Genomic DNA, 26,533 nt, shown 5'->3' with positions numbered 1-26,533 from the left:
ATGCCCCCTCAGTCAGGAGCCATTGCAGAGAAGCCAGAGATTGAGCCAGGGGTCCCCCAGCTCTTCACCTGGGAGGAAGTGGGGCTCCGCACAGGCAATGGAGACTTGAAGGAAGAGAGATGGCTGGTCATCGACCAAAAGGTTTATGATGTTAGTCAGTTCTATTTGCGGCATCCAGGTGGGCCTCGTCTCATCAGACACTATTCTGGACAAGATGCCACGGTGAGTCCTTGTTGAGGGGAAAGACAGCCATGGAATGACCTGAAGGCTGCGCAAAACACTTACTTTGCATGCACAAATTCCGGGTTGAGGTTGTGTCTTTCTCCAAGGGTCTCAAATAGCAGAATGGGTGGAAAGGAATCTCTCTTCTCTGAAGCTGAAGGGAATTCTGACATTACAGAACAGTCATTCTGGGTTGGACAGTCCAATACTTTAACACAATGTAAGGAAGTTCCAGATGGTGGTCATATTGCTTGGCAATTTTGTAGTATTGATTAACAAAATCTGTCCAAAATTTAGAAGTTTGGAAAAAAGACAGGGCAGCAGCTAGGCAGCTAATGTACAGATGTATAAGTTGATGTGATTTGCAGGCTTTCTTTTTTCCAGGTTGGGTCAATGTTTGACTGCAGTTAAATTGCATAACTTTATTGACATCTAGACAATGTGAACAAAGTACAGCTGAGGTTTGAGGACCTGATCAGAAGGTATTTGTGAAAAAGCATGGACAAAGCTTATATTTTGCCTACGCAAAATTCAGTCTGGCAGACTTTCTCAGTGAGAATATATGAGTAATATTGGTAGCATAAAAGTGTGACCTCTATCAAGTATTGCATGATTTGTGCTGCACATGAAGCATGTTCTCATAGAAGTTGTAGGAAAAGATTTGCAATCCCACCACTGGAAAGAAGGAACTGGAAACTTTCTAAGTCAGGGCTCTCCAACCTTGGCAACTTTAAGACTCGTGGACTTCAACCAGCCTCAAGTTCAACCATGCTGGCTGGGGAATTCTACGAGTTGAAGTCCACAAGTCTCTCAGGACTGAGTTCTAGTTAGGTTTAGAATCTGTAGACTCTATTGAATATATCATAATACAATAGTTTATGGACCCAGAATTTGATTAACATTTTGATAAAATGTTTAAATGTACACACACCTGTATACACACACATACATGTATATATAAGTCTATGTCATTATTGCTTCAGTGTATGTAGAAAATATAAATATAAGCTAAATAAAAAATTATCAGAACAGAGATTGACTTTTTCTATGTACCTGTTGTAACTCGCATGTTGTACAAGGATCAGTAGCTGAGGCTCAGAAACATCTTCTGTGTTCTTGAATATCTATCAGGAGTTTCAATCTTGGAAGCAGGTGAAAAAGGACCACACTTTCTAGAGACATTCTGTTACTTCTAAACATTTCTGGTAAATACCTGATATATTCTGCCTTCAAGTTAATCTCTGACTGAAGGCTCTCTTTAAATAACACCATCTATTATGGGACATTCAGGCATTGATGACATACTTGAGACCAAATCTAGCACTGATATTATCAAAATGTCTACATTGCCATTAAATCATAATGCTTGTGGCTACATGACAAATAATTATTCTGAATGGAGGAATCTATATGCAGTCACTGCAGGGATATCTTCTTCAAGGATGAATCTGGGAATTTATGGACATAGGATGTAGTAATGGGAAGGAAAGGGAATGGGAAAGGAAAAGGGAAAACTGGGGTATTAGCAGATGAAGATTCCTTGATTACATAACCATGATGGGTTAAAACCCCAGTGTTTTTGTTAAGGCCTTCTGAGGTAGCCTGATACTTCTTGCTATATGTAGGTTCAGCTGTCTCAAATTTTGATCTGCTGGTGAAAGTTTTTTAGGCGCTATTTCAATATAAACTTTGATGGTATATTCTGAATGGAAATTGGAAGCATGTAGGTATGGTGATTTGTAAGCTTCCTGGCATTTATGTGTTCATTATGTAGTTTATGTGTCCATCATGTGTTTATTTTCAGAAAAGTGGACTTATTGGACTTAGGTTGATAATGGGATTGAAGTATTGGAAGTGTTCAAATCCTGATAGAATTTAATGAGGGATTTTCATGGGTACAGATCATGAAAATGTCATCAGTAAATTTCATATAAATTCAGGAGTTGAGAACATTTGAAATCTTCTGTGAACACATTGGCATATTGCAGAGTGATGTATGTGCACATAAGTCTGCCATTCATGTGCAGTTATAACTGTTGCCAATGTAAAAATAGTAATGGATGAGATAAAAGTCTTTCTCCTTATTTCTAGGTTGAATCTCTCCTTGATCAGTTTCCATCCATTATGCCTTGTCTGGCCTTCAGGTGCTTTAGAAAATAAGTTGACCCCCCACCCTCTATATGTCAGCTCCTCAAATATGGGAACCCTGATATTATGTCTCCCCTGTTCCTTATGTTCACTAGACTAGCCATGCCCAGTTCTTCATATATTTTAGCCTCCAGTCCCCTAATCATCTTTGTTGCTCTTCTCTGCACTCTTTCTAGAGTCTCAACATATTTTTATAGTGTGGTGACCAAAACTGGCTGCAGTATTCTAGGTGTGGTCTTACTAAGGCTTTATTAGTACCTCATTTGATCTTGATTGAATCCCTCTGTTAATGCAATTTAGGATTTCATTGGCACATTATAGGCTCATATTTAATTGGTTGGCCACTAAGACTCCAAGATGCCTCTCCCAGTTACAGCTATTAAGCCTGGTTTCTCCCAATTTTTATGTGTGTACTTTTGGTTTTTCATGCCTAATGGTAAGATTTTATTTTTCTCTACATTGAATTTCATTTTGTTAGTTAGGGCCCAGTGTTCAAATCTATCAAGATCCATCTGGATCTTTAGCCTATCATCTAGGATGTTGGCTATTCCTGCTAGCTTAGTATCATCTGCAAATTTGATAAGTTTCCCTTCTTTTCCTTCATCTAAGTTGTTTATGAAGATATTGAAGAGTACTGGGCCTAAGATGGAACCTTGTTCTACCCCACTGCTTACTTCCCTCCATGTAGACGTAGACCCATTAAGGACTACTCGTTGAGTATGGTTTGTAAGCCAGTTACGAATCCATCTGGTGGTGACACTATCTATCCCACTTTTTTCTAGTTTACCAAAAAGTAGGTTGTGCTCTACCTTGTTGAATGTCTTGCTGAAGTCTAAGTATACTATGTCCGCAACATTTTGCTGGTTTACTAAATTAGTCACTATATAAAAGAATGAAATAAGATTTGTTTGGCCTGATCTGTTTTTAATAAACCTGGGCTGACTTCTACTTACTACTTTACTTGTTTCTAGATGTTCACAGATCTGTTTTTTGATTATCTTTTTCAGTTTCTTCCCAGGTATTGATCTTAGGCCGATTGGTCTGTAATTTCCTGGGTCTGTTTCCTCCCTCTTTTTTGAAGATAGGAATCACATCAGCTTTTTTCCAGTCCTCTAGTAGTTTGCCAGTGCTCCAGGATTTTTGAAAGATATGGTACAATATTCTATTGTTTGTCAAACATGTTTTCGATGGATGGTGGCTGTATGTATTTTTTTTCCTGTCTTGAAAATATTCCTTAAGCAATTAAAAAAAAATCAAGATCTCTATAGAGTTGAGTTGTATAATTTTTGAATGTTTATTCCAGCCCCACTAAGTAGACCAGATCAGTAAATCAATTCCATGGTAAGGATAAAACAAATTTTATTAAGACTGGCTATGATAAGAGAACCTTGCAAGTCTGACTGGGCAGCCAACCAAGTCCAACTATTGCAAGGAAAGATGGTCCTGATGGTCCTGCCTTATTTTCATTTCAAGTAAACTACAGCAGCACAGCTTTAGTCCTCAAAATTAATCAAGGTCATAGAGTTGGCCTCCTAGAGAGTCAGTTGAGAAGCATCACCTACAATACACTTTTCATTATTTCCAAAAATAACATTTAGCCAACTTAACTGGCATTTCCATCATGATAACCAGATATTCTTCTCCATGTTAACCTTATTTGTATGTGTGTGTGTGTTTAGGATGCCTTTGAAGCTTTCCACAAGGATGAGGATCTGGTAAAGAGATATTTGAATTCCCTCCTAATTGGAGAGCTTGCACCAGATCAGCCATGCTGTGAGCCCACAAAAAATGTGAGTATTGGGTGATCTCAGCTGTTGGATTCCCTTTGCAGAACCTTTATTTGAGACACTTATGTTTATATACAATACAATAGCAGAGGTGGAAGGGACCTTGGAGATCTTCTAGTCCAATCCACTGCCTAGGCAGGAAACCCTATACCATTTCAGACAAATGGCTATCAAACATCTTCTTAAAAACTTGCAGTGTTGGGGCATTCACAACTTCTGGAGGCAAGCTGTTCCACTGATTAATTGTTCTAACCATCAGGAAATTTCTCCTCAGTCCTAAGTTGCTTTTCTCCTTATTAGTTTCCGCACATTGCTTTTTGTTCTACCCTCAGGTGCTTTGGAGAATAGTTTGATTCCATCTGGTGGTGATGCTGTCTAACCCACTTTTTTCTACTTTATCTAGTAATAGGTTATGGTCTATTTTAACAAATGTCTTACTGAACTCCAAGTAAATTATATCAACAGTGTTCCTCTGGTCCACGAATTTTGTCAAAGAATGCAATAAGATTAGTCTGGCATGATCTGTTTTTGACAAACCCATGTTGGCTTTTGGTTATTATTTTGTTAGCTTTTGTTGGCTTTTTGTTTGCTGATTGTTGCTTGATTATCTTTTCCAGAATCTTCCCTGGCATTGAGGTCAGGCTGATAGGTCTATAGTTTTCTGGGTCTATTTTTTTCCATTTTTGAAGATGGAAACTATATCAGCTCTTTTCCAGTCCTGTGCTAGTTCCCCGGTGCTCCAGGATCTTTGAAAGATATTGTTCAGTGGGTCTGAGACCTTGTCTGCCAGTTTCTTCAGAAACCTGGGGTGTAATCCACCTGGTCTCAGTGATTTGAACTTGTCTAGGGTAGACAGGTGCTGTCAGGGTAGTTAAAATCCCCCATTACTATTGTGGTGTGCTTCCTACATACCTTAGTTAGCTGGCAAGAAAAAAACTTCATCTACTTCCTCTGCTTGGTTAGGTGGCCTGTAGTATAGACCTATGGCAATGTCATTTCCCCCCCAACTTTTAGGATTGACCCAAATGTATTCAAGAGAGTTCGAATCATTGTTGTGTTCTTTTTCTGTAGAGATGTAGAAATTTCTTATATATAATGCAACTCCACCTCCTCTTTTATTTGGTCTATTTCTTTTAAATACTTTAAATCCTTCTAGCTGTATGTTCCGTTTGTGGGTTTCATCCCACCAAGTTTCTGTAATGGCAACAATATCATTTCTGCCCTCTTTTACTTGAATTTCTAATTCACCCTGTTTATTCCTCATACTCTGCATTGGTGTATAGACATTTGAGTCCATTTTGATTGACCTTGTGTTTACTGTCTACATAACCTGTGTTATGCCTGACTGCCCCTATTTTCTTGCCACTTGTATGATTCATGCACATGGTATGGCATTCACTATTAAATGCTTGGTTTTGTCTATGTGTATGTATATATCCCCATCACACTAATCCCTTTCAGGGCAAATAACATTATACAAAATGCAGTGGCATAAAGAACATTAAATCAAAGGAATTAAAGATATAAGGCAAACAATAAGAAGAACAGTTAAATCTAGGCTACATCCATACTATCCACTTTATCTCTTCATATTTTTCTATTAGAAAGTGAAGACGAGCGGCCACTACAAATGTGATAGACAGACAATCAAGAGATATTCTTACAAACTTTAATTGCTTCGTCTATGTCTATTTATCACTTCATTCATTATCTATTGCACTTTTAACTTCTTCTCTCTCTCGTTTTAAGGATATCCAGTCACAACTTTCTCAGTCTTCCCCTTGGCTTTTACAGGTTGATCCTCATTCTTTCTTTTTCACTGCTCAAACCACCTCAGTGTATTTATTTCATACAGTCACTCACTTTTGTATTTAATAAATTTCATTTAGGATCTTTTAACCCTATCTCTTTCTTTTACTACTTCTTCATTACCTCATTCCTATTAGAGATTTTTACTATTACTGCTTATTATTTGGAGTTACATACAATAACATTTGGAGTTATTATTAACTCCAAATGTTGATGGCTTGGTTCTTTGTTTTAAGATCTGGACGTCCTATTTATGTAACGACAGAAGGGCAGTGGGAAGCATTTTCCAGATGAGACATTGACTTAGTCAATGACCTAGATCAGTGATGACAAACCTTTTTTGATTGCTGTGCCAAAAGCAGGGGGAGCACAGGTGGGGCGTGCGCTGGTGTACCACACTCATAATGCTATGCATGTGACCACACACCCAGCTCGCACACATGCATGCAATCAGCAACACAAACACACATCACTTTGGCCATGGTTTTTTTCGCCTTCCCCAGGTTCCAAAGGCTTTCTAGGAGCCTGAGGAGGGCAAAAACAGCCTCCCCCCGGACACCTTCCTGAGGCCTCAGGAGCTACAGGGAACCTGGAAGTTTGGGAATAATGAGTTCTGGTTTGTATGTAGGGCCGATTTTTGACCTCCAGAGCCTTCAGGAGGCTACCATGAAGGCTCCGGAGGGCGAAAAATGGACCTAAGAGCAAATCAGAACTTCCGGTTTGTCCGTAGGGCCATTTTTCACTCTCCAGAGCCTTCAGAGAAGCCGGTTCCCAAACTTCCGGTTTGCCCATAAAGCCAGTTTTTCACACTTTGGAGGCTTCAGGGAGGCCTCCGGAGGGCGAAAATGGCCTCAAAAGAAGGCCGAAGTCAGCTGGCCAGCACACACATGTGTGCTGGTCATCTGACAGGGCAACGCCTAATGTGGCCTGACAAATGGCTCTGCGTTACACCTGTGACATGTGTGCCATAAGTTTGCCATCACGGACCTAGATAATATTTTCTGGTCATCAAGTGGTACCATTGAAATAAAACTTTGGGTATTGACTTCATTCCCTTTGTTTTTCATTGAAAGAAGAATACATAATAATTTTTGAAAGCACTCTAGTTACCATTCTAAGGAGAAAGCATTAGGTCCCACATGTGAGAATCCAAAATCCTTTGGGCTGCGGAACCAAGATGATAGACCATTATTTAATTATGTATTGCATTTATATCATGTACATTTTTTGAACCTCCAGATGACATAAATGGTGGTGTCCCTAATTTATCCCAGCAAGTCTATGTTGCAGCTTGGTCTGAGAGAGAGCAACTGGTCCTAAGTCACTCAATAAGCTGCATGGTCAAGTGATTCATCCGGGTACAAATCTAACTTAAGGTTTAATACATAAAACTCAAGATGGACTTTTGGTCTAGTCTACCAAAAGGGTTCTAATGTTCTGAAGCAAGTAAAAAAAACTGTCATCACTTCTTGTAGGAAATGCTGGTCAAGGAATTCCATGAACTGCGTGCAACAGTGAAGAAGATGGGGCTCTTGAAGTCAAGATTCAGCTTTTTTGCTTTCATGTTTCTGCATGCTTTAATATTAGACTTTGCATCTTGGTTTACTATCTGGTATTTTGGAAAATCCTGGATGCCTTTCCTTCTTGGAGTAGCAATGTTCACCGTTGGACAGGTAACCTCTTTGAGTTGCAGAGCATAGCAGTGTAGAACAGTATTCAACATATATAGAGCAATTTAATTGTTTTCATTAGTAATTTAACACCTTGTGCACTTATCTCGGTTTTCAATTCTTTGAGCTGTTGAATCTGGACATAGTATTTCAACTACACACAGATTAAGAAAAGTGCTTCAGGATCTGAGCAAGTTATACTGCAGAATTTGCATAACATTGCTTAATCCTTTTTGTCTGCTGAAATTAAAATGTTTGAAAGGAAGGCAGCAAGTAATAGTATTTGCTGGCAGCCTACAGCATATAAAGTCTTATGTATGTATTGTATGTATGTATGTGTATGTATACACACATGTACCTATATATACAGTGTATAATCACACAATATTTGCAATATAATTGTGGTTCTTTTTGATCACCATTAATTAATGATGATTAACGATGCTCCTCTACCAATTAATTCATGCAGGAAAAATGTGGTGAAATTATATACATATGTGTCATGTTTGTTGATTCCAGATCCAGTATAGTTTTCTCCAGCATGATCTTGGCCACGTGTCAGTCTTTGAAAATGTCAAGTGGAACAGAGTAGCTCACTTCGTGGTAATTGGCATTCTTAAGGTCAGAATCCATCCAAGAGAAGGATATTTTAAGTGATGATTTGTGATTATTTATATATTTGAAATTGGGTCTGCCTATCCATCATTATTTTCTGTCTCTAGGGTTTTGAAAATTAGGATAAAGATAACGAACACTGATATAGAACCATTTAAGCACTGAAGGACTAAAAATATAAGATCATCTTTTTGCAATGTCTCTGTAAGATGACAGTATTATTAATGCTTCCTTACAGAAAAGGGAGATGGTGTTAAGAGAAATATAGTCAGTCTGCATTTTATGGCTATGAATCATTTTTTAACAATACTGCACTATACTTGCTTTGATTTTTCACTACTAAAGAGAAAGTAATGGAAGCTGCCATGTAAATATTTTCCAAATGAGGTGCTGTACAAAGAAAGACAGGGCACAGAGTCGCTGAGATTCACGGACAGATCTTCACACTCCTGAAACAAATCTAACGACTAAACAAACAAATTATTTCCTGCAAAAGCCCACCCCCCCTTTCACTCCTCTTTTATTTCCTATGGGAGGAACCAATCACTTTCCACCTGTGACTTTGCTCTCAAGTCTACCCTGACTTTGGAGTTGTTCTTTTCTCCTGGCAGCTCTGCACATGCGCACACTGGGAACAGGCTGTAGCTGTTCCTCTGCCTCACTGCTATCTAGCTCCATAAAAGAGGTGTATGCTGCCAGTTTGCACCAGTTTGGGTGACTCAGACATCATCAAGGATCTTCTGTGCATGCCCAGACATGTGTGCTCCCTCTACATAACTGGTAGTGAAGACTCCTCCGTAGGCACCTGATCTAGTCTATTTCTAGTTTATTTTTGTTTCACACAAACACATTTAGCAGCAAAACTGGAATTTTCAATAGCCAGTCTTGGAATGAAACTTTTTCAGATGCTTAATAAGAAGGAGAGGAAATGAAGCTAGTTTACACAAAAATGATGGAGGTCAGAGCACTGTCACTGTACACAATTCAATTCCTGCTAGATGGAAGGAAGTGTAAACCAACAGAACTGCAGCTAGTTTTTGTTTTATTTTGTTTGTAGTGGGGAATACAAAGGATACAGCATTATTCACAAATAGAGGGAATTCATGTTTGTTCTTCTGTACTTTTCCAGGGAGTACCAATGAGCCTATGGAACCACTTGCATAACCAGCATCATGCCAAACCCAACTGCTACCGCAAAGACCCTGATCTCAACGCGCACCCATTTCTTTTCAGTCTGGGGAAGAAACTTTCTTTGAAGGTAAATAAATAGAAAGTCTTAGGCAGACAAAAGACCATGAAAAAGGATTAGCAGTACTAAAAGAAAAAACCCGACACCACCATAATTCTGATGAGCAATCTAGGAAAGTAGGAAGAAAGATTTCTTTCCATCGCCCATATTTCTTTATAGCAACCCCCACTGCTGTTGGATCGGTTGAGGCATTGCCTTATTTTCTAGTCTCTGCTTCTGTAATAATTCTGTAAAACATATTTTCTTATAGACTGGACTGGACTGGACTGGAATAGAATAGAATAGAATAGAATAACAGAGTTGGACAGGGCCGTGAAGGTTTTCTAGTCCAGCCACCTGCTTAGGCAAGAGACCTATACCATTTCAGACAAATGGTTATCCAATATCTTCTTTAAAACTTCCAGTGTCAGAGCATTCAGAACTTTTGAAGGCCAGTTGTTCCATTGATTAATTGTTCAAACTGTCAGGAAATTTCTCCTTAGTTTTAAGTTGCTTCTCTCCTTGATTAGTTTCCACCCATTGCTTCTTGTCCTGCCCTTGGGTGCTTTGGAGAATAGTTTGACTCCCTCTTTTTTGTGGCTGCCCCTGAGATATAGGAATACTACTATCCTGTCACCCAGAGTCCTTCTTTTCTTTAAACTAGACATACCAAGTTCATGCAATTGTTCTTCATATGTTTTAGCGTCCAATCCCCTAATCATCATTCTTGCTCTTCTCTGCACTCTTTCCAGAGTCTCCACATCTTTTTTACATCGTGGTGACCAAAACTGGATGCAGTATTCCAAGTGTGGCCTTACCAAGGCATTATAAAGTGGTATTAACATTCACGTGATCTTGATTTTATCCCTCTGTTTATGCAGCCTAGAACTGTGTTGGCTTTTTTAACAGCTGCTGCACACTGCTTGCTCATATTTAAATTGTTGTCCACTAAGACTCCAAGATCCCTTTCACAGTTACTACTGTTGAGCAAGATACCACATATACTGTACATGTGCATTTTGTTTTTGTTTTTTCCCTAAATGTAAAACCATACTCTTTTCACCATTGAATTTCATTTTGTAAGATAGTGCCCAATATTCAAGTTTGTCAAGATCCTTCTGTATCTTAAGCCTATCTTTTGGAGTGTTGGCTATTCCTGCCAGCTTGGTGTCATCTGCGAATTTGATAAGTTCCCCATTTATCCCCTCATCCAAATCATTGATGAAGATGTTGAAGTGTACTGGGCCTAAAACAGAGCCCTGGGATACTCCACTGCATACTTCCCTCCATGTAGATGCAGTTCCATTGAGGACTACACCAGTGGTGGGTTCTGGATCCCATTGCAACTAGTACGCAACAGCGGGTCTTGGCGTCTGTGAATGTGAGCAGTACATGGGTAGCACGTGCATGCATACTTACCACCCGCGATGCTCCAGCTGCTTGGCGGAGTGTCGTGCAGGCGTTGTATGCTCTGTGCATGTGCGTGAAAGCCCTGATCAGCTCAAATAGCAGTAAGGAGGGCGGGCGGGCAGTTGGGCCCTCCAGAGCACCATATCGGAATGGTACGCCTGTACCAGGGCGTACTGGTCCTATCCCACCACTGGACTACACGTTGAGTGCGGTTGATCAGCCAGTTATGAATCCATGTGGTGGTGAAGCTGTCTAACCCACATTTTACTACTTTATCTAATAATAGGTTATGGTCTATTTTATCAAATGTCTTACTGAACTCCAAGTAAATTATATCAACAGTATTCCTCCGGTCCACAAATTTTGTCAACGAATGCAATAAGATTAATCTGGCACGATCTGTTTTTGACAAACCCATGTTGGCTTTTGGTTATTATTTTGTTAGCTTTTGTTGGCTTTTTGTTTGCTGATTGTTGCTTGATGATCTTTTCCAGAATCTTCCCTGGCATTGAGGTCAGGCTGATAGGTCTGTAGTTGTTTGATATGTTGGACTATTTTATCCCTTTGTGTAAATACAGATGCAAAAAATGAGTTAAATAGTTGCTTGTCACCTCCTTGCCACTTTCTCCCAGCAATGGACCAATTGTTTGCTTGACTTTTTTCTTCTTTTTAACATGTTGGAAGAAGCTTTTTTTGTTATTTTTTACTTTTGTCCCAAGCCTTTCTTCATTGTGAGCTTTAGCTTTCCTCACTTCATCTTTACAGGCTTGGGCTATTTGCTGATATTCTGCCCTAGCTATGTGCCCCCCTTCCACTTTTTATACTTATCCTTTTTGTCTTTCGATTTATCAGAGAGTTCTTTATGCAGCCGTGCTGGGTTCTTTTGAGAGCTGTTATTTTTCTTCTTCATTGGTATTGTGCTAGACTGGGCTTTTATACTCTCACTTTTCTGGTAGTAAAACTGGCAGCAGCCCATCCCTGCTTAGTAAGCTGACTAGCAAAAAGTTCATCTATTTCCTCTGTTTGGTTGGGTGGCCTATAGTATAGACCTATGTCAATGTCATTCCCCACCCCATTAATATTGACCCAAATGCATTCAAGATAATTAGATCTGTTAATAATTCTGAGCTATATTTAATGACACAAATTTCCACTTCACTTCTGCATTAATCTCTACATTCTCCAAAGAATATGTTTTGATCCACATTTTCCTGTGAAGTGCAGTCTAATAATGCATTCCCCTTCCCAAAAGTTGTGTTTAGATGAATGCAGAGTCAAATAAGTTAACCAATGAATTGTATATATTTAAGGCTGCAGTAAAATGCAGTGTCTCTCCAAAAGTTGACAAACTACCACTTTTAATGTGACAAAAAAGACAAAGTAATGTAACATTGAGAACTCAATGTATGAATTGAAATAAATTGAATTAAATTGAATCAAATTAAAATGAAATCACATTTAATATTGGTATTGTCTTGTCCATGTTTTTCCCCCTGGCCCTGTTTATTTTGGAAAGGTAGCTTCCCTCAAAGATCAGAGGCAACCCTCAGTGCACAAAGGCTGTGTGTACAGCAAAAATTCAAGAGAGACAGATCAAATAATCTGTGATATAATAATATACAAAGATTAATCTTTTCAAGAACCTATATTGTAAAGAATGGGCATGGACAGCATGACCCTGATGTGGAATTTGCATACTTGACAATTTAACTGTTTGTTCTACTTCTCCTTGTGCAGCTTGGAAAGAAGAAAAGGAGGTATATGCCTTACCAGTACCAACATAATTACTTTGCCCGTAAGTGTTTTACCATGTTTACAGGAGCCTAAATTTGGAGGAGAATAACCAATAAAGTCATATATCAGCACTATAAAGCAGACCAGACTAAGAAGCCAATGCCCCACAGGTTGGGATTACTTTTATTGGAACACCTAGAGCAGGTGTGTCACATTGGCCACACCCACCCCATTTTAGCGAAGGGGGGGAAGTCCTGATACGTTAGGTGATGACAACATGACACCGTGAGTTTGACACTCCTGACCTAGAATAACAGGATCTTGGAAATATGAATGTGTTTCCAACCTTAATGTGAAGCAGGGAGCTGCCTGAGACATTTACTCAAATTACTTTCTTGGAAAGGGCTCATTGATTTGATAGCAACTCTTTCTCCTGGCTTTCAAGGCCATTCCTTATTCCCTCTATATCAGGTCTCTGACTCAATCACTATAGAAATACCCTGATGAGCATTGGGGCAATAGGTCAGAGAATAAGGCGGTTAGTTTAATGCAAAAAGGGATTCAGAGACAGATGTTTGTTTCCTCTAGGATGTGTTCTACCTTTATTTTAATCACCCACTCATTTTTATATTCTCGTTTTGCATTTTTATATTAGTCCTTGCCCCATTGATGTTTACAATTGCTGTCCAACTGGTTTCCTATCGCTATTTATTTCAAAGAAAAAAATGGTTGGTAAGTCATAGCACCTCTTTATTTTAGGGGATTGGTGTATGGCCAAGTTTAACACGTAAAGGTCCTGAATCCTCTTTCTTTCTAATGAGCCACAGGAGATGCATTACAAAATGCAAGTTGCTTTCTTTCCTTAATCCCCCACGACATCATGGGAACATTCCCTGCCATTCATGATTTCTTTGGCCTTCCCTCTTGTCAGCACCATTGAACAGAAAATGTACCTTGTTTGCAGTGGTGGGTTTCAAAAATTGTTGGAACCTACTCTGTGGGTGTGGCCTCCTTTGTGGGAGTGGCTTGCCACCCATGTGACTGGATGGGAGTGGCTTGCCACCCATGTGATGGGATGGGAGTGGCTTGCCGCCCATGTGACCAGATATGAAATTTGAATTAGTACTTAGGTCGGTCCAAGTAGCTATTCAGAAGTTAGTGGTTAGAAGCAATCGTAAAGCAAGATATGGAATTAAAACCAGATATATTTTGTTGGGAGTATAATATATATATTTAATTTTACACATGTTAGCAGCTGCTGGAATTGTGTTTGCACAACAGTGGAAAAACAGAGATATGTAAATGAATAAATATTACAATGTGCAGGAATAAATAAATTGACAATTAAAATCAAGAAGGCTCTGAATAGTTTTTCACGTGGGATTGGTTTTAGCAATTGCCAACTAACGGAAACAGAAATTAGAAATCCAAAAGTATGAAAGAAAACACGAATTATGTAAGGAAAGGTCCCTAAAATGTATAAGGAAATATTACTAGATCATTATTAATGCGTAGATAACTGTGGGACATTACACACACACACACACATTCACACACACAAACACATACACACACAAACTATGACAGTGCCAGGAAAACACCAAAAAATAAGAATCCCCCACCAAAAGACTGCCAATGAAACCAGTTTTTTTTTCCTAAGCCTAAGGACAGGAAAGACAAAGTAACTGGATTAAAAACCATCAAGGCATTGTGGAAAATTATAAAGGACAGGCGCTCACAGAACTATCAACCACCTCAGAATTACCTAAACAACGAGGGTGAAACACACTAAATCTGGCAAAGCTGCCTTGCACCAACTGGCCTGCCCATAGAAAAGCAGCCACTTTGAGAAACATGAACTTGGTCTGAATACTTAAAAGCATCACAAAGAAAACATTTGCAAAAAGGAATAACATTTCTTGTAGTAAATATATTTTATAAACAATTAAAAAATAAAATTCCCCCTAAAATAATTTTAAAAAGATATTCTATAAATAAAAGAAATCCTTAAAAACCAATCTTAAGTATTCCACCAGCAATAATTTATAGTATAACTATTTTAAGGTATTATACTAGCCATAGTATACTGTAACCATTATTCCAATCCACCTGCAATAATTTATACTGTAACCATTTCAAACTATAATTTAAAATGAAACCATTAAAAATATTCCATACACAATAAATTACAATAAAACTATTTTAAAAAATTCCATGCACAATACATTTCAAAGTGTTGAGTATAGAATTTTTTAAAATGGTTTATTTTAATTTATTTTGGATAGAATCTTTTTTAAAATAGTCTAAGACAATTTTTTTTAAAATCCACACAGAATAAATTGAAGTAAAATATTTTAAAATATTCTATGTCCAATACTATTAAGTAAAACTATTTTAAAAAATTCTATGCAAAATAAATAAAATATTATTTTAAAATACATTAAAAAAATAAAAGAAAAAAACCGGGGTCACTTACCAGCAGGCAGAATCAGCAGCACTCCGATGCGATGGATCCTCATTGCGATGGATGAAAGCAACAGGGAGCAGGCAGGCAGAGAGGCAGCAGGAACAGATAAGACACTAAGCAGGTCGCCAGGCAGGTTTAGCCAGCCAGACGAGGCTGGAGAAGGGGGGCAGGGGTCTTCCCTTAAGGAAGCTAGGCCGCCTTAGCCGCCAGCCCGCGGCTTTCGCTAGGGAAGACCTGAAGGCCTTCCCTTGCAAAAGCTAGGCCGCCACCGCCCCCCACCCGCCTTCGGCCGCATGGCATACGCCAGCCTGCAGCTTTTGCGAGGGAAGGCCTTCCCTCACGAAAGATAGGCCACTACCGCCACTACCGCCCCCCACCCAGCTTTGACGGTGTGGTGTACACCAGCCCACGGCTTTTGCCTTCCCTCGCAAAAGCTGGGCTGCCGCCGCCCACCCAAAGCCTCTTGAGTCCCATTGCCGGGGCTTAGTTGCTTACCCAAGGGAGAAGCAGCAAGCTCCTGGAAGGTGGAGGGAGTTTTCAAATGGAGGTCAAGCGCGAAGCTTTTAAACGCTTCAACTCCAGCCCGCTCACTGATTTGTTGGACTCCAGCCAATCAGTGAGCAGCAGGCTGGGCTAACTTAGTGCAGACAGGCGGGTTAGCAGGCGAGCGAGCTGTGACGCACCAGCAAGGGCGCTTTGCATAGACAGGGGCCAGGACCGGTACCAGCGTTCCCGAAAATTAATTACTTCCGGGTTCACCAACAAACCGGTTCACAAGGACCGGCAAGGACCGGTAGGAACCCACCCCTGCTTGTTTGAGAAGGGAAGGGAAGGGAAGGGTGAGCAATAGGCAAATATTACAATCAAAGCCATGGAAAGCTTGTCACAGCTGCAAAGAGCTGATCACAGCCTCTACCCTGATGTTAACAATGAGCCTGTTCTACTGGGTTACATCAGGCATTGGGGAAGTTATCTCCTAGACTGGGAATCTTTTCCAAGCCAACCTGAAAGTCAGAAAACAACCATACGCTCCTCCAGGCAGAGACAGTGGCAACAGTGAAACAGAAAGGGATGAGGAGCAGAGGAAGAGATTGCCAGGAGATTGCATTTCTAACTGCCACGGATATTTGGGTGCACTTCCAGAGGGATGGGGGAGAGATTATCTGGGCACTGATATGGGGAGTATAGATACATTCTAATAATAATAAGAGCAATGCTCTATTTAAACATACTGTGGGTATGAAGCTTCATTCCTTCCCATGAGTACAGAACCCCCCCCCCCCATCCCCACTACTCAAATTGAGCCATGCCACTACCCATTGCAATTCTCAGCCACTGGAAATGACATCAAAACCTTTAGCAGCTTCAAGAATTCCATTTCTGCCCTAGAGAAATTCTCTCCATTTTGATGTAGAGCAAGGTTTCTGCATAACTGATGTTAGTATGCTCCACCCTCACTCTTTATTTTAATCATTGTGGGAGTTTTATTAGATACACAAATGAAGAGACCCTGAAAGTCCTTCAGCACTACATTGCAGGCTGCCTATTACTCCACATGTTATTGTATTATAGTCTTTAGCATCTCTATTTGCCACATTGTAGCTAATTAATCTGAAATTGAAAAAGAAACTCATAATATTGATTCACACATTGTTACCATTGTGCTTATTTAACATTCTGTTCTTTGACAGGAACTGTTTACCAATCTTTTCTATAACTTCCGGGTCTGCCTCATGTATGTTCCTTTAATGGGATTTAAGAGCTTTATGGCTTACTACTGGTTAGCAAGGTAATATTATATAAAACGCTACCCTGCTTCTATGACTCAGCTAATGCTTTTAACTGCTGTGAAATCAAAGAGAGACCTTCAATATGTACATTGCTAGATTCTTGGTGTAGCTGTTGGCCGGTTCAAACTGAGCAACAATTGGCTCAGACTGATGTGTGTGAAACCCAAACTCACAAGTATATAATTAGCATTGAGCTACAAGTGTTTTGATTAATTGATAGTGAGGACACAGTGGAGAAATCAGGCTGGTTTTACAGTATATTGCAAATAATTTGCAAATGAGAAGTGATTATGGAAAAGGAGCTGTGAAGGGAAATACAGACAAATCTTAAGCACTTTTTGCCTTCTTTAGGAACTAAGCTGAATTTAAGCACCTTTATCCATCTTTCCTGCCCAATAGGTAATCCAAATGTGGGCCGTTCATCAACTTGTGTAACTGATAATACTATTTACTCAATTGAGAACTCTGAAGAATGTAAGTTTTAGAATACCTGAAACTTCTAACTAGGTATGAGGGATTAAAGTGTGACAGATTGCATAAGATTATTACAGAATGCCATAGCTTTAACTCCCTGCTTTTATCTATAAAAAATATGTTTCTGTATAATCCGTGCAATGATGTGGTAACAGTAATGATTATGTTATGTTTTGTTTGAATCATTATTATTGTTTTTATGTCCACACAGGTACTTAGAATTTGGATGGTTTATTTGGATCTCACAGATGAACCATATTCCAATGAATATTGACTATGATCAGAATTTAGATTGGTTCTCTGCCCAGGTGAGATAGTTTCTATTTAAAGGGGAAATTTCTTTTCTTCAGATAATCTTATTCAGAAATGCTGGGTCCTTAGTTCTGAAACACAGGGCCAGATCATGTTGTTGTTTTCTTAAATATTTCATGCCCTTATCTACATTGAAACATTGTCTTATGAAGAGCAGGTAGTACAAATGGAATGTCTATGCTGACAGCTAGAAATCACTTTCATATTGCAGTTTCTGGGAAAATCACAATTGCAGAGTGATGCCCTTTCTCTTCTCATGGAGAAAAGTTACAGGGGCCAACAATGAACTCATTGTCCATAGTAGATGATGAGATGGTAAAGAATGTAGTACATTGCCTGTTAATCTTCCTTGCTTCTTCAGTAAAGCAGGAACAGCTTTATTGTTACTGCTATTTACTACTCAGTAAAGCAGGAACAGCACCAATGCTATTAATCCTCCATCCAAGTCCCCACATGTGGACCCCAATTCACATTATTGTTCTTTTTTTTTTTAAACATAACTTTTTTATTTTTCTTTAAAAAAAAACACAAATATGTCATCATTTGTCAATCATTAAGACATTGAAGTACAATTTTTTTTGTTGTGTGTGCCCCTCCCTCCCTCCACCCCCCCACCCCCCCTCCTCCTTCCCCCCCCCCCCCCGACTTCCCAGAACCCATACACGGTATGGATTTTTAACTAACACAGTCTAAAATCTATTGAGAAAAAAGAAATAAAGAAATTAATGACATTCTAGATTGACCTTAGCTTCTTCTTACTGAACTGACTTTTAACAGTTTAAATCATTTCTGATCTTAAGCATAGGCTAACTGGAATTTCTTAGTCCCGTATTTATTTTGTATATAGTCAATCCATTTTTTCCAGTCTCGTTTATATATCTCATTTGAATGATCTTTGAGATATGCCGATATTTTAGCCATCTCGGCTAAGTTTGTTACTTTCAATGTCCATTCTTGGATTGTAGGCAAGTCTTCCTTCTTCCAATATTGCGCCACCAACAGTCTTGCTGCAGTTATCAGGTGCAGAATCAAATTGGTCTCTACCACTGTAAAGTCAGTACATATACCTAGTAAAAATAACTGAGGAATAAACTTTATCCTTCTTTTAAAAACATTTTGCATGACCCACCATATTTTTATCCAAAATGCCTTAACCTTTTGGCAGGTCCACCATATATGATAATATGTAGCATCGAGAGAACCACACCTCCAACATTTAGGCTGTACATTCGGATACATAGAAGCCAACTTTTTAGGATCTAAATGCCATCTATAGAACATCTTGTAAAAATTTTCTCTCAGATTTTGAGCTTGTGTAAATTTCACATTTCTTACCCAGATTCTTTCCCATGTATCCAACATTATTGGTTCCTCAATATTTTGAGCCCATTTTATCATACAATCTTTAACTAATTCTGTTTCCGAATCCATCTGTATTAATACATTATATATCCTCTTTATATGCATTAAGCTTTGATCTCTTATTTGTTTAAACAGATTATCCTCAACTTGGATAAAACCAATTTTTTGATCTATTTTCCACCTAGCCTGTAATTGCCCATACTGAAACCATGTTTGAACTACCTTCTCCTCTTTTAATACCTCTAAAGATTTTAATTGTAATACCCCCCTTTCCGAGGTAAGAAGCTGTCTGTAAGTAATTCTGTCCTGTTTTTGTGCTGTATTCATATTTTCAATTGCGTGTCTAGGAATTGCCCACATGGGTATCTTGTCATTTAATTTATATTGGTATTTCTTCCAAACCCGCAATAAAGCATTTCTTAAAATATGACTTTTAAAATTCTTATCCAATTTTTTGTTGAATAACAGGTAAGCATGCCAACCAAATACCAGATCGTGTCCCTCAATATTCAATATTCTATCATTGGTTAAATGAGTCCAATCACTAATTACAGATAATGCCACTGCATCATAATATAGTTTTAAATTAGCTATTAATCCTCCATCCAAGTCCCCACATGTGGACCCCAATTCACATTATTGTTCTTTTTGTGGTCATGAACCAGTTTTTCAATGGCATAGAAATTAACTTTGTGAGATGCATTATCCACAGAATGAGAATATAGATCCATAAGACTAACTGATTCCAGATAGGAATAGCCAAACATTGATAGTGATAGGGGAAATACTGCCATTTTCTCTTTATATTGTAGAGAAGAAAATATCAGAGTGTTGAAATACATTTTGTTGGAATGTATATTTATGCAACAACTACAATAGTATGCAGCCAGTAGATAGTAGTGTTTAAAAGTTAGGATCTATGGTCTATGTTTTTTTGTACTAAGTAGAGTTTCCTGTTACAGTTGAGCAATTAAGCAGTAAAGCACATGGTGATTGTACTCTTTATTTGATCTGTGGTGCTATATATGAACAGAATTTCTAACCTGGAGGAAGTCTTATTTTTGTGATGGTTGTTACAGCAATCTCCCCAGAAAGGGTACAGTGACTGTGTATATGAGGATGTACCCAATGATTCTTTCATTTTTTTAAAGCATGTTTCTTCATGCTTTCTTGGCATCATTTTCCCTTAGGGCTTTTTACCAGGTATTATGGAACTAGAGATTGGCTTGGATACACTCAATTTCAAACTGTGGTTTAGGCAAGATAATTAAGGGATAGGACTAAATGAAAAGATTATGTAACTAGGCCTCCAGCAAGTATTAGGCAATTTAAAGTTGATACCTGAAACCTTACTACAGTGATGCAAGTTAACAAGAGAAACAGCATATAGTTGTTGTGACATTAATAACAGATGGTTTCTGCATAGATAATCTGGTCTATCACAAAAGACAATGAAAGATGATGAGAGACAAGGCAGGTTTTCTCTCTTTTTTTAACAGTAAATCATAAATACAAATGCAAAATGGCTAGTTGTATATCATCTTATAGGTCCTCCAAATGTAAGCTAGTGCCATCTTTTATTATATCTTTACTGTTGGTACATCCCTACCAACCATGTTTATGTTACCCATCTATGTATGTTATTTGGATTCTACCTTTTCTTTATGAGATTTACAGCCTATTTTTAAGGTAACTCTAAAGATTGGTTTATTCATGCACAGTTTTCCTGTTCCAATTTCTCTTTTGTTTTATTTTTGTAATAGCATGATATAATTCCTGGGGATGGGAAATGGTTAACTTCTAATGCATGTTTACCAGTGATGGGATTCAAAAAAATTTACTACCAGTTCTGTGGGTGTGACTTGGTGTGTGTGGCGTGGCTTGGTAGGCATGGTAGGGGAAGGATACTGTAAAATCTTCATTCCCTTCACACTCTGGAGGAAGGTTACTGTAAAATCCCTATTGCCTCCCAATCAGCTGGGACTCGGGAGGCAGAGAAGATGGGGGCGGGGCCCATCAGAGGTGGTATTTACCGGTTCTCTTAACTACTCAAAATTTCTGCTACCGGTTCTCCAGAACTGGCAAGAACCTGCTGAATACCACTTCTGATGTTTATATTATTATTTTTATTAAAATTGGAGGGTACATTAATTCATATGATTTGGTTATATCCAGTTTTGATTTCTGTTTGGAATAAAATTAAAGCCCATAAAAGTAGATTTATGAATAAATGTGTTATATTAAAATGTTATTTTGAATACATTCCAAAATCAGGCAAGCTGCTTTTTAAATTACAGAAATTACATGAATTATGAATTATATAAAATATAATTATGAAACAATTTTTGAGGAATTATTAAGAGAAATTATATTGGATGAAGTAAATGGTATTGAAAGACCTATCTATTTCTGAATATTAATGACTGTATTCAAGAAAATGTAACAATTTTAAAGCTATTTTTTCTAATCAAAACACAATAATAATTCAAAATAATTTTATAATGGTACCTACTTTTGAAAATAGGAGAAAAACAATTGGTCTAAATCTTCTTGCTGATGGCTGAATGGAGATTTGGAGACTGCTCTTCTTGATCCTAACCTAATGCCCTAACTTTCAAAGCAGTAATTACATAATATTTCCATGTCTGCTTCTAAAGAAATAGTTCAATAAGAATGACTCAGGGAAGACGATTTTAGATTCACTGGTTGGTTGATTCACTCCAAAAGAGAATTACATTTCTCCTGAAAAGAAGCCAGCGTGTTAAGCAGAATAAGCCATTGAATCTGAAATGTCACCAATATCCTAGTCTGTGCAATTTTTTCCCCACGCATATACACTATATTGCCAAAAGTATTCACTCACCTGCCTTTACTCGCATGTGAACTTACAGTATTTAACCTGTGATTATGTCTCCCCACTGAATTGCTGTTAGTATTTTTCCCCCTTTGGATTCATTGTTCAGTCCCTGACACTGCATTAGTGCCCATAATGTGGCCAGATATTTCCTTAGTCTACTCCATGCTTCATTCATTTTTATTATCCCACATATGCATACCAGTTATAAAGTGACTTCTCCAAATTATTGACTTTTTTCATTATTCTTTGTGCTAATTATAGTTAGTCTGGATTTTATCAGACTGATTTTAATTTATCTGTTCTGTATTAATATGAATATTGGGTAGAGAATTTGTAACAACATCCATTAGACATCAGTCAGCAGAGATCTGGAGCATGCAGCATATCCATATGGGAATGCATGGCGCAGGAAGAGGTTGAGGGGAGCAGGTAGTCACCAAGCCACCAAGTCCTGGCTGTTCCAGCAGGCTGGGGGGAGCTGAGAAGCATCTACCTCCACGGAAATTGTGAATGTTGGTTTTGTTTTTAATATGTTGTCTTTGTCTCGTTCCCCCCTTTCCCTTGTCTTTTGTGAGCCACCCGGAGTCCTCCGGGAGTGAGCGGCATACAAGACAAATAATAAATAAATAAATAAATAAATAAATAAATAAATAAATAAATAAATAAACAAACAAACAAATAAATAATAAATAAATAAATAAATAAATAGTCCTGCAAGTAGCTCAGTTCTATGGTATCTAAAGCTTTGAAGGCAATAACCAGGAAACTTGAATTGCACCTGAATATCTATTGGGAGCCAATATAGGTTCATATGCGAGTAAAGGCAGATGAGCAAATACTTTTGGCAATATAGTGTATATCATTGGATTTCATCCCATGCACATAGCACCAGTTCAATAGTTGGCCTGGATTGCCTGGCCTGGATTCAGAAATATTTCTAATGTCCTCTGGGCAGGGACCATACCATAAATGGAACAAATGTTTGGAAATGAATGATGGTCTACAATACTGTAAATTGGTAGAATTACATGCACTGTTGATAGAAACTAGGAAGAAGCCTGAAGGAAGTCATTGGAACTCTACATTTTTTTTTTAATTTCCCCCTTAGCTCGCAGCAACATGTAATGTCAATGAATCCCTATTCAATGACTGGTACACTGGGCACTTGAATTTCCAGATTGAACATCAGTAAGTACAAGCTATATGGAAAGGTTGTACAATATACAATGCAATGTTTGTACAGCTTTTGTCACCACTAAGCATCATATGCACATTATGGTCCATGTTTGAAGCCAAATGATGGCTGTGGCCAGGAGTTTTGGCTAGTTTTAAAGAAAGCAGATCTTGTCCCAGTTATACATGCTGTGGCTATTCCAGACTGGACTTTGGGATCTATCCTGTAAAAATGCCTAGAAATAGCATTTCATATAAAATGCAGCAGTGAAACTAATGTCTATGAGCCATGGTGGTACAGTGGTTAGAGTGCAGTACTGCAGGCTACTCCTGCGATTGCCAGCTGCCTGCAATTCAGCAGTTCAAATCTCACAAGGCTCAAGGTTGACTCAGCCTTTCATCCTTCCAAGGTGGGTAAAATGAGGATCCAAATTGTTGGAGGCAATATGCGGACTCTGTAAACCATTTAGAGAGGGCTGTAAAGCACTGTAAAATAGTATATACGGCTAAGTATTAATGCTATTGGGCTTTTCATATCTAACTTCTAGATATATAGCAGATTAAATGGTTGATAATTAAAATTTATTTCTGGATCAAGTCAAAATGCTAGTTTTCAGCTTTAAAATTCTTAACTAAGATTTCAAAACCTGTGAGCAACTGCATAGTACCCTACTACAAAGTAACTCATTAGGAAGGATCGTGGTTCAGCAATAATCAGAAGGACCTCAGCTTGTTCATCCCTACCTCAAACTCTTTGGGAACCAGACAGGTGAAAGGTTATCCTCTTCTGTATCCACCTGCCTGTATGCAATACTGAATAGGAAACCCTCTGACATTGAAATGGGAAGGGCAGTAATGACAGCAGGATCCAAATTACAGTAGAAGTGTCTTCTACTGTGTCCTCTTGATATTTTTCCTCTCTTTCCACAGTCTTTTTCCAACCATGCCTCGACATAATTATTACAAGGTGGCTCCCCTGGTGAAATCCCTTTGTGCCAAGCATAACATTAAGTATGAGTGCAAGCCCATGCTCACTGCTTTTGCGGATATATTGCGGTAAGTGTGAGCCAACAGGAAAAAGGCCATTTGAAGGGATGTCACTCAGAGAATATCTCAAGTGAAGAGTAGCCTGAAAGAACTCATGGCTGTGCAAGTGTGCTTTTGATTAATGTGTTCCATGTTCCTTTTTCCTTCTGCAGCACCCTGAAGGAATCAGGAAAGGTCTGGCACAATGCTTATTACCAGGAAAAAAATCAATACCAGTGAGGAATTGGGATGACTCCTTTGTTATTAACACCTGCTGTTCTCTCTTAGAATTGGTGATTTTAAAATAATCTAAATAATAATATTTTTAATCTATTGATAATGTTTTATAATGTTATAACGTCAGTTTTTCATGAGATGGATAGCCATGTTCAGTGGATGACTAAATAAATAATATTGAAAAGGAATCTTGTGGTATTTTATTCTGGATTCTTTGCTTGTTGCCAATTTACTTGCCTTGCGCGACATCACCCTAAGGGTCGTTCATTCTTATCGCTTTGCTTGCGAAGAAATTGGATTTTTACGCAACCAAAAAATAAAGATTGCTCCGCTTACTGAGCCCGCCATGAGAGCGCTGGCTGGTGATTGATAGGAAAGTCTATGACATCACCGGTTCTACAGGAGGCACCCGGGGGACTCTCGGACCATCTGCTGCTATGCAGGCTGGATGCCACCGTAAGGCGCGCGGCAGGTGGCGAGAGGAAGACTCCGGTGTTTCCAGTTCCTTGCAGCCGCGAATCTTTCACTCTTCATGTCAAAGCAGGATTCCTTTTTCTTGCAGTTGCCACCTCTTCTTTTTTAGCTTCTTTCATTTACCTTGCACTAAGATATCTGTACGGATAAATATGAATTGAAAAGGAAAAAACATTAAACAGAAACATGTTCTTTGTCTTTCATCCATCCACCACTTTTCCTTTTTCTTTGGTAAACAAGTATGCTGAACTTATTTAAACTTTATGAATCTAGAACTTGATTTTTTTTTAAAATAAAAGAACATAAAAGTTTTATAGCAGTAATCTTGTGCAGTGTGAAACTTAACAGATATTAATTAAACCTTTTGGGAATGGGGGGATGAATTCAACTTTCAATTTTGGATGGAGGAAAGAAACTTAACATTTTTTTTGGCGGCAGGAGTTAATTCAACCTGTTTAGGAGAGAGAGGTACTCTGTCATGCTCTGAAGGTTCTGGAGTCTGAAGCAGGCCAGCTTACCAGAACAAGGCTGCTCCCTGCCATCTAAGGAAAAGGCCCCAAACTCACTGCCTCAGCTTCATTGCCCTGGCATTGCTGCCTGCATACTGAGGGGAAATTCAGCCAGTGTCAGAGTAACATTGAGCAACCTTTGCTGCTGCAATTAAGTTGAATTGGCAAACTTGTGCAGGATTTGTTATGAACTGCAAGGCTGGAATTTTTGGCATTGGTCAATAACTTTACCACAGGTAATCCTCATTTAATAACTGCAATTACTGACACTAAATGAAATACTTGTTAAGTGGCATGGCCACTGAATGAACCATATGACACACACACACAGAGAGAGAAAGGGATGCTGACAAATGGCTGGTTGCTGCCATCACATTCAGATAAAATTGTCTCATGCAGAAACACTAGCTTTACTTTCACTCCAGGGTATGTTGTAGTCAAGTGTGGAAATTTTGGAATAAGTATACATATTTGTCAGAAAATGGTTTTATATAGTTTATGACTGTTTCTGACTATCAGTTTAACAGTTTTATTAGTTTATGTCAGTGATGGCAAACCTTTTTGTAAAGGTGTACCAAAATAACCCACACGCACAATTCAATGCACCCCACCCATATGCTCATGTGCACACAACCCCCGCCCCGCGCATGTGTGCATGACACCCCCACCCCAGCCAGAGGCTTTTCTGAAGCCTGTGAAGGGCAAAAACGGCCTCCCTCAGTCCCCCAGAGGCCCTCCAGAAGCTGGAAATGGGTCTTTCCAAACTTCCGGTTGGCCCATTGGGCCTGTTTTTCACCCTCCCCAGGCTCCGGAGGCTTTCCTGCAGAACACATACGATATCAAGATATCTTTAAGATCTTTTTGTATTGAATACACAGCTAAAACACATAAAGTAATTCAGGCAATGGGAACAAAGCTTGAATTAAAACTTGACACATTTTCAAAGGAACTCTGCAAGGAGATACAACTTCTTTTTTAAAAAAACAAATTATTTTTTATTTTCAAAACAAATATACAAATCCACCTCCTTTACATACTGTAGAAAGTGTATCAGTTGGTTACAAAAGGCTTTTGTGCATCTCTTCCACTGTCATCAAGTATAATTCATATTAACTCTAATATCTTAACTCAGATATTTATACATATTACCATCATCATACCTCCACTTTTATTTGACTATGATTCTTTAAATGTCCTTCATTTTAAAATATACCAAGATTTAATACATA

The 26,533-nt window shown here is 38.6% G+C and overlaps 1 protein-coding gene across 1 annotated transcript; it reads left to right on the top strand.

Annotated features, from left to right (window-relative positions):
- On the top strand, positions 1–24,345 carry LOC116513729 (acyl-CoA (8-3)-desaturase-like). The gene is made up of 12 exons (XM_032224915.1): positions 1–222; positions 4,050–4,160; positions 7,442–7,639; positions 8,156–8,257; positions 9,381–9,509; positions 12,627–12,684; positions 13,279–13,355; positions 16,782–16,879; positions 17,566–17,662; positions 22,994–23,073; positions 23,989–24,114; positions 24,258–24,345. Exons 1-12 carry the CDS (start codon positions 1–3, stop codon positions 24,322–24,324), a joined length of 1,365 nt encoding a protein of 454 aa, XP_032080806.1. The 3' UTR covers positions 24,325–24,345.
- Positions 24,346–26,533: the final 2,188 nt, after the last annotated feature.

Source organism: Thamnophis elegans, chromosome 1 (genome assembly GCF_009769535.1).
Source record: "Thamnophis elegans isolate rThaEle1 chromosome 1, rThaEle1.pri, whole genome shotgun sequence".
NCBI classification, from domain to species: domain Eukaryota; kingdom Metazoa; phylum Chordata; class Lepidosauria; order Squamata; family Colubridae; genus Thamnophis; species Thamnophis elegans.
This window is presented reverse-complemented; position numbering and strand designations above follow the sequence as displayed.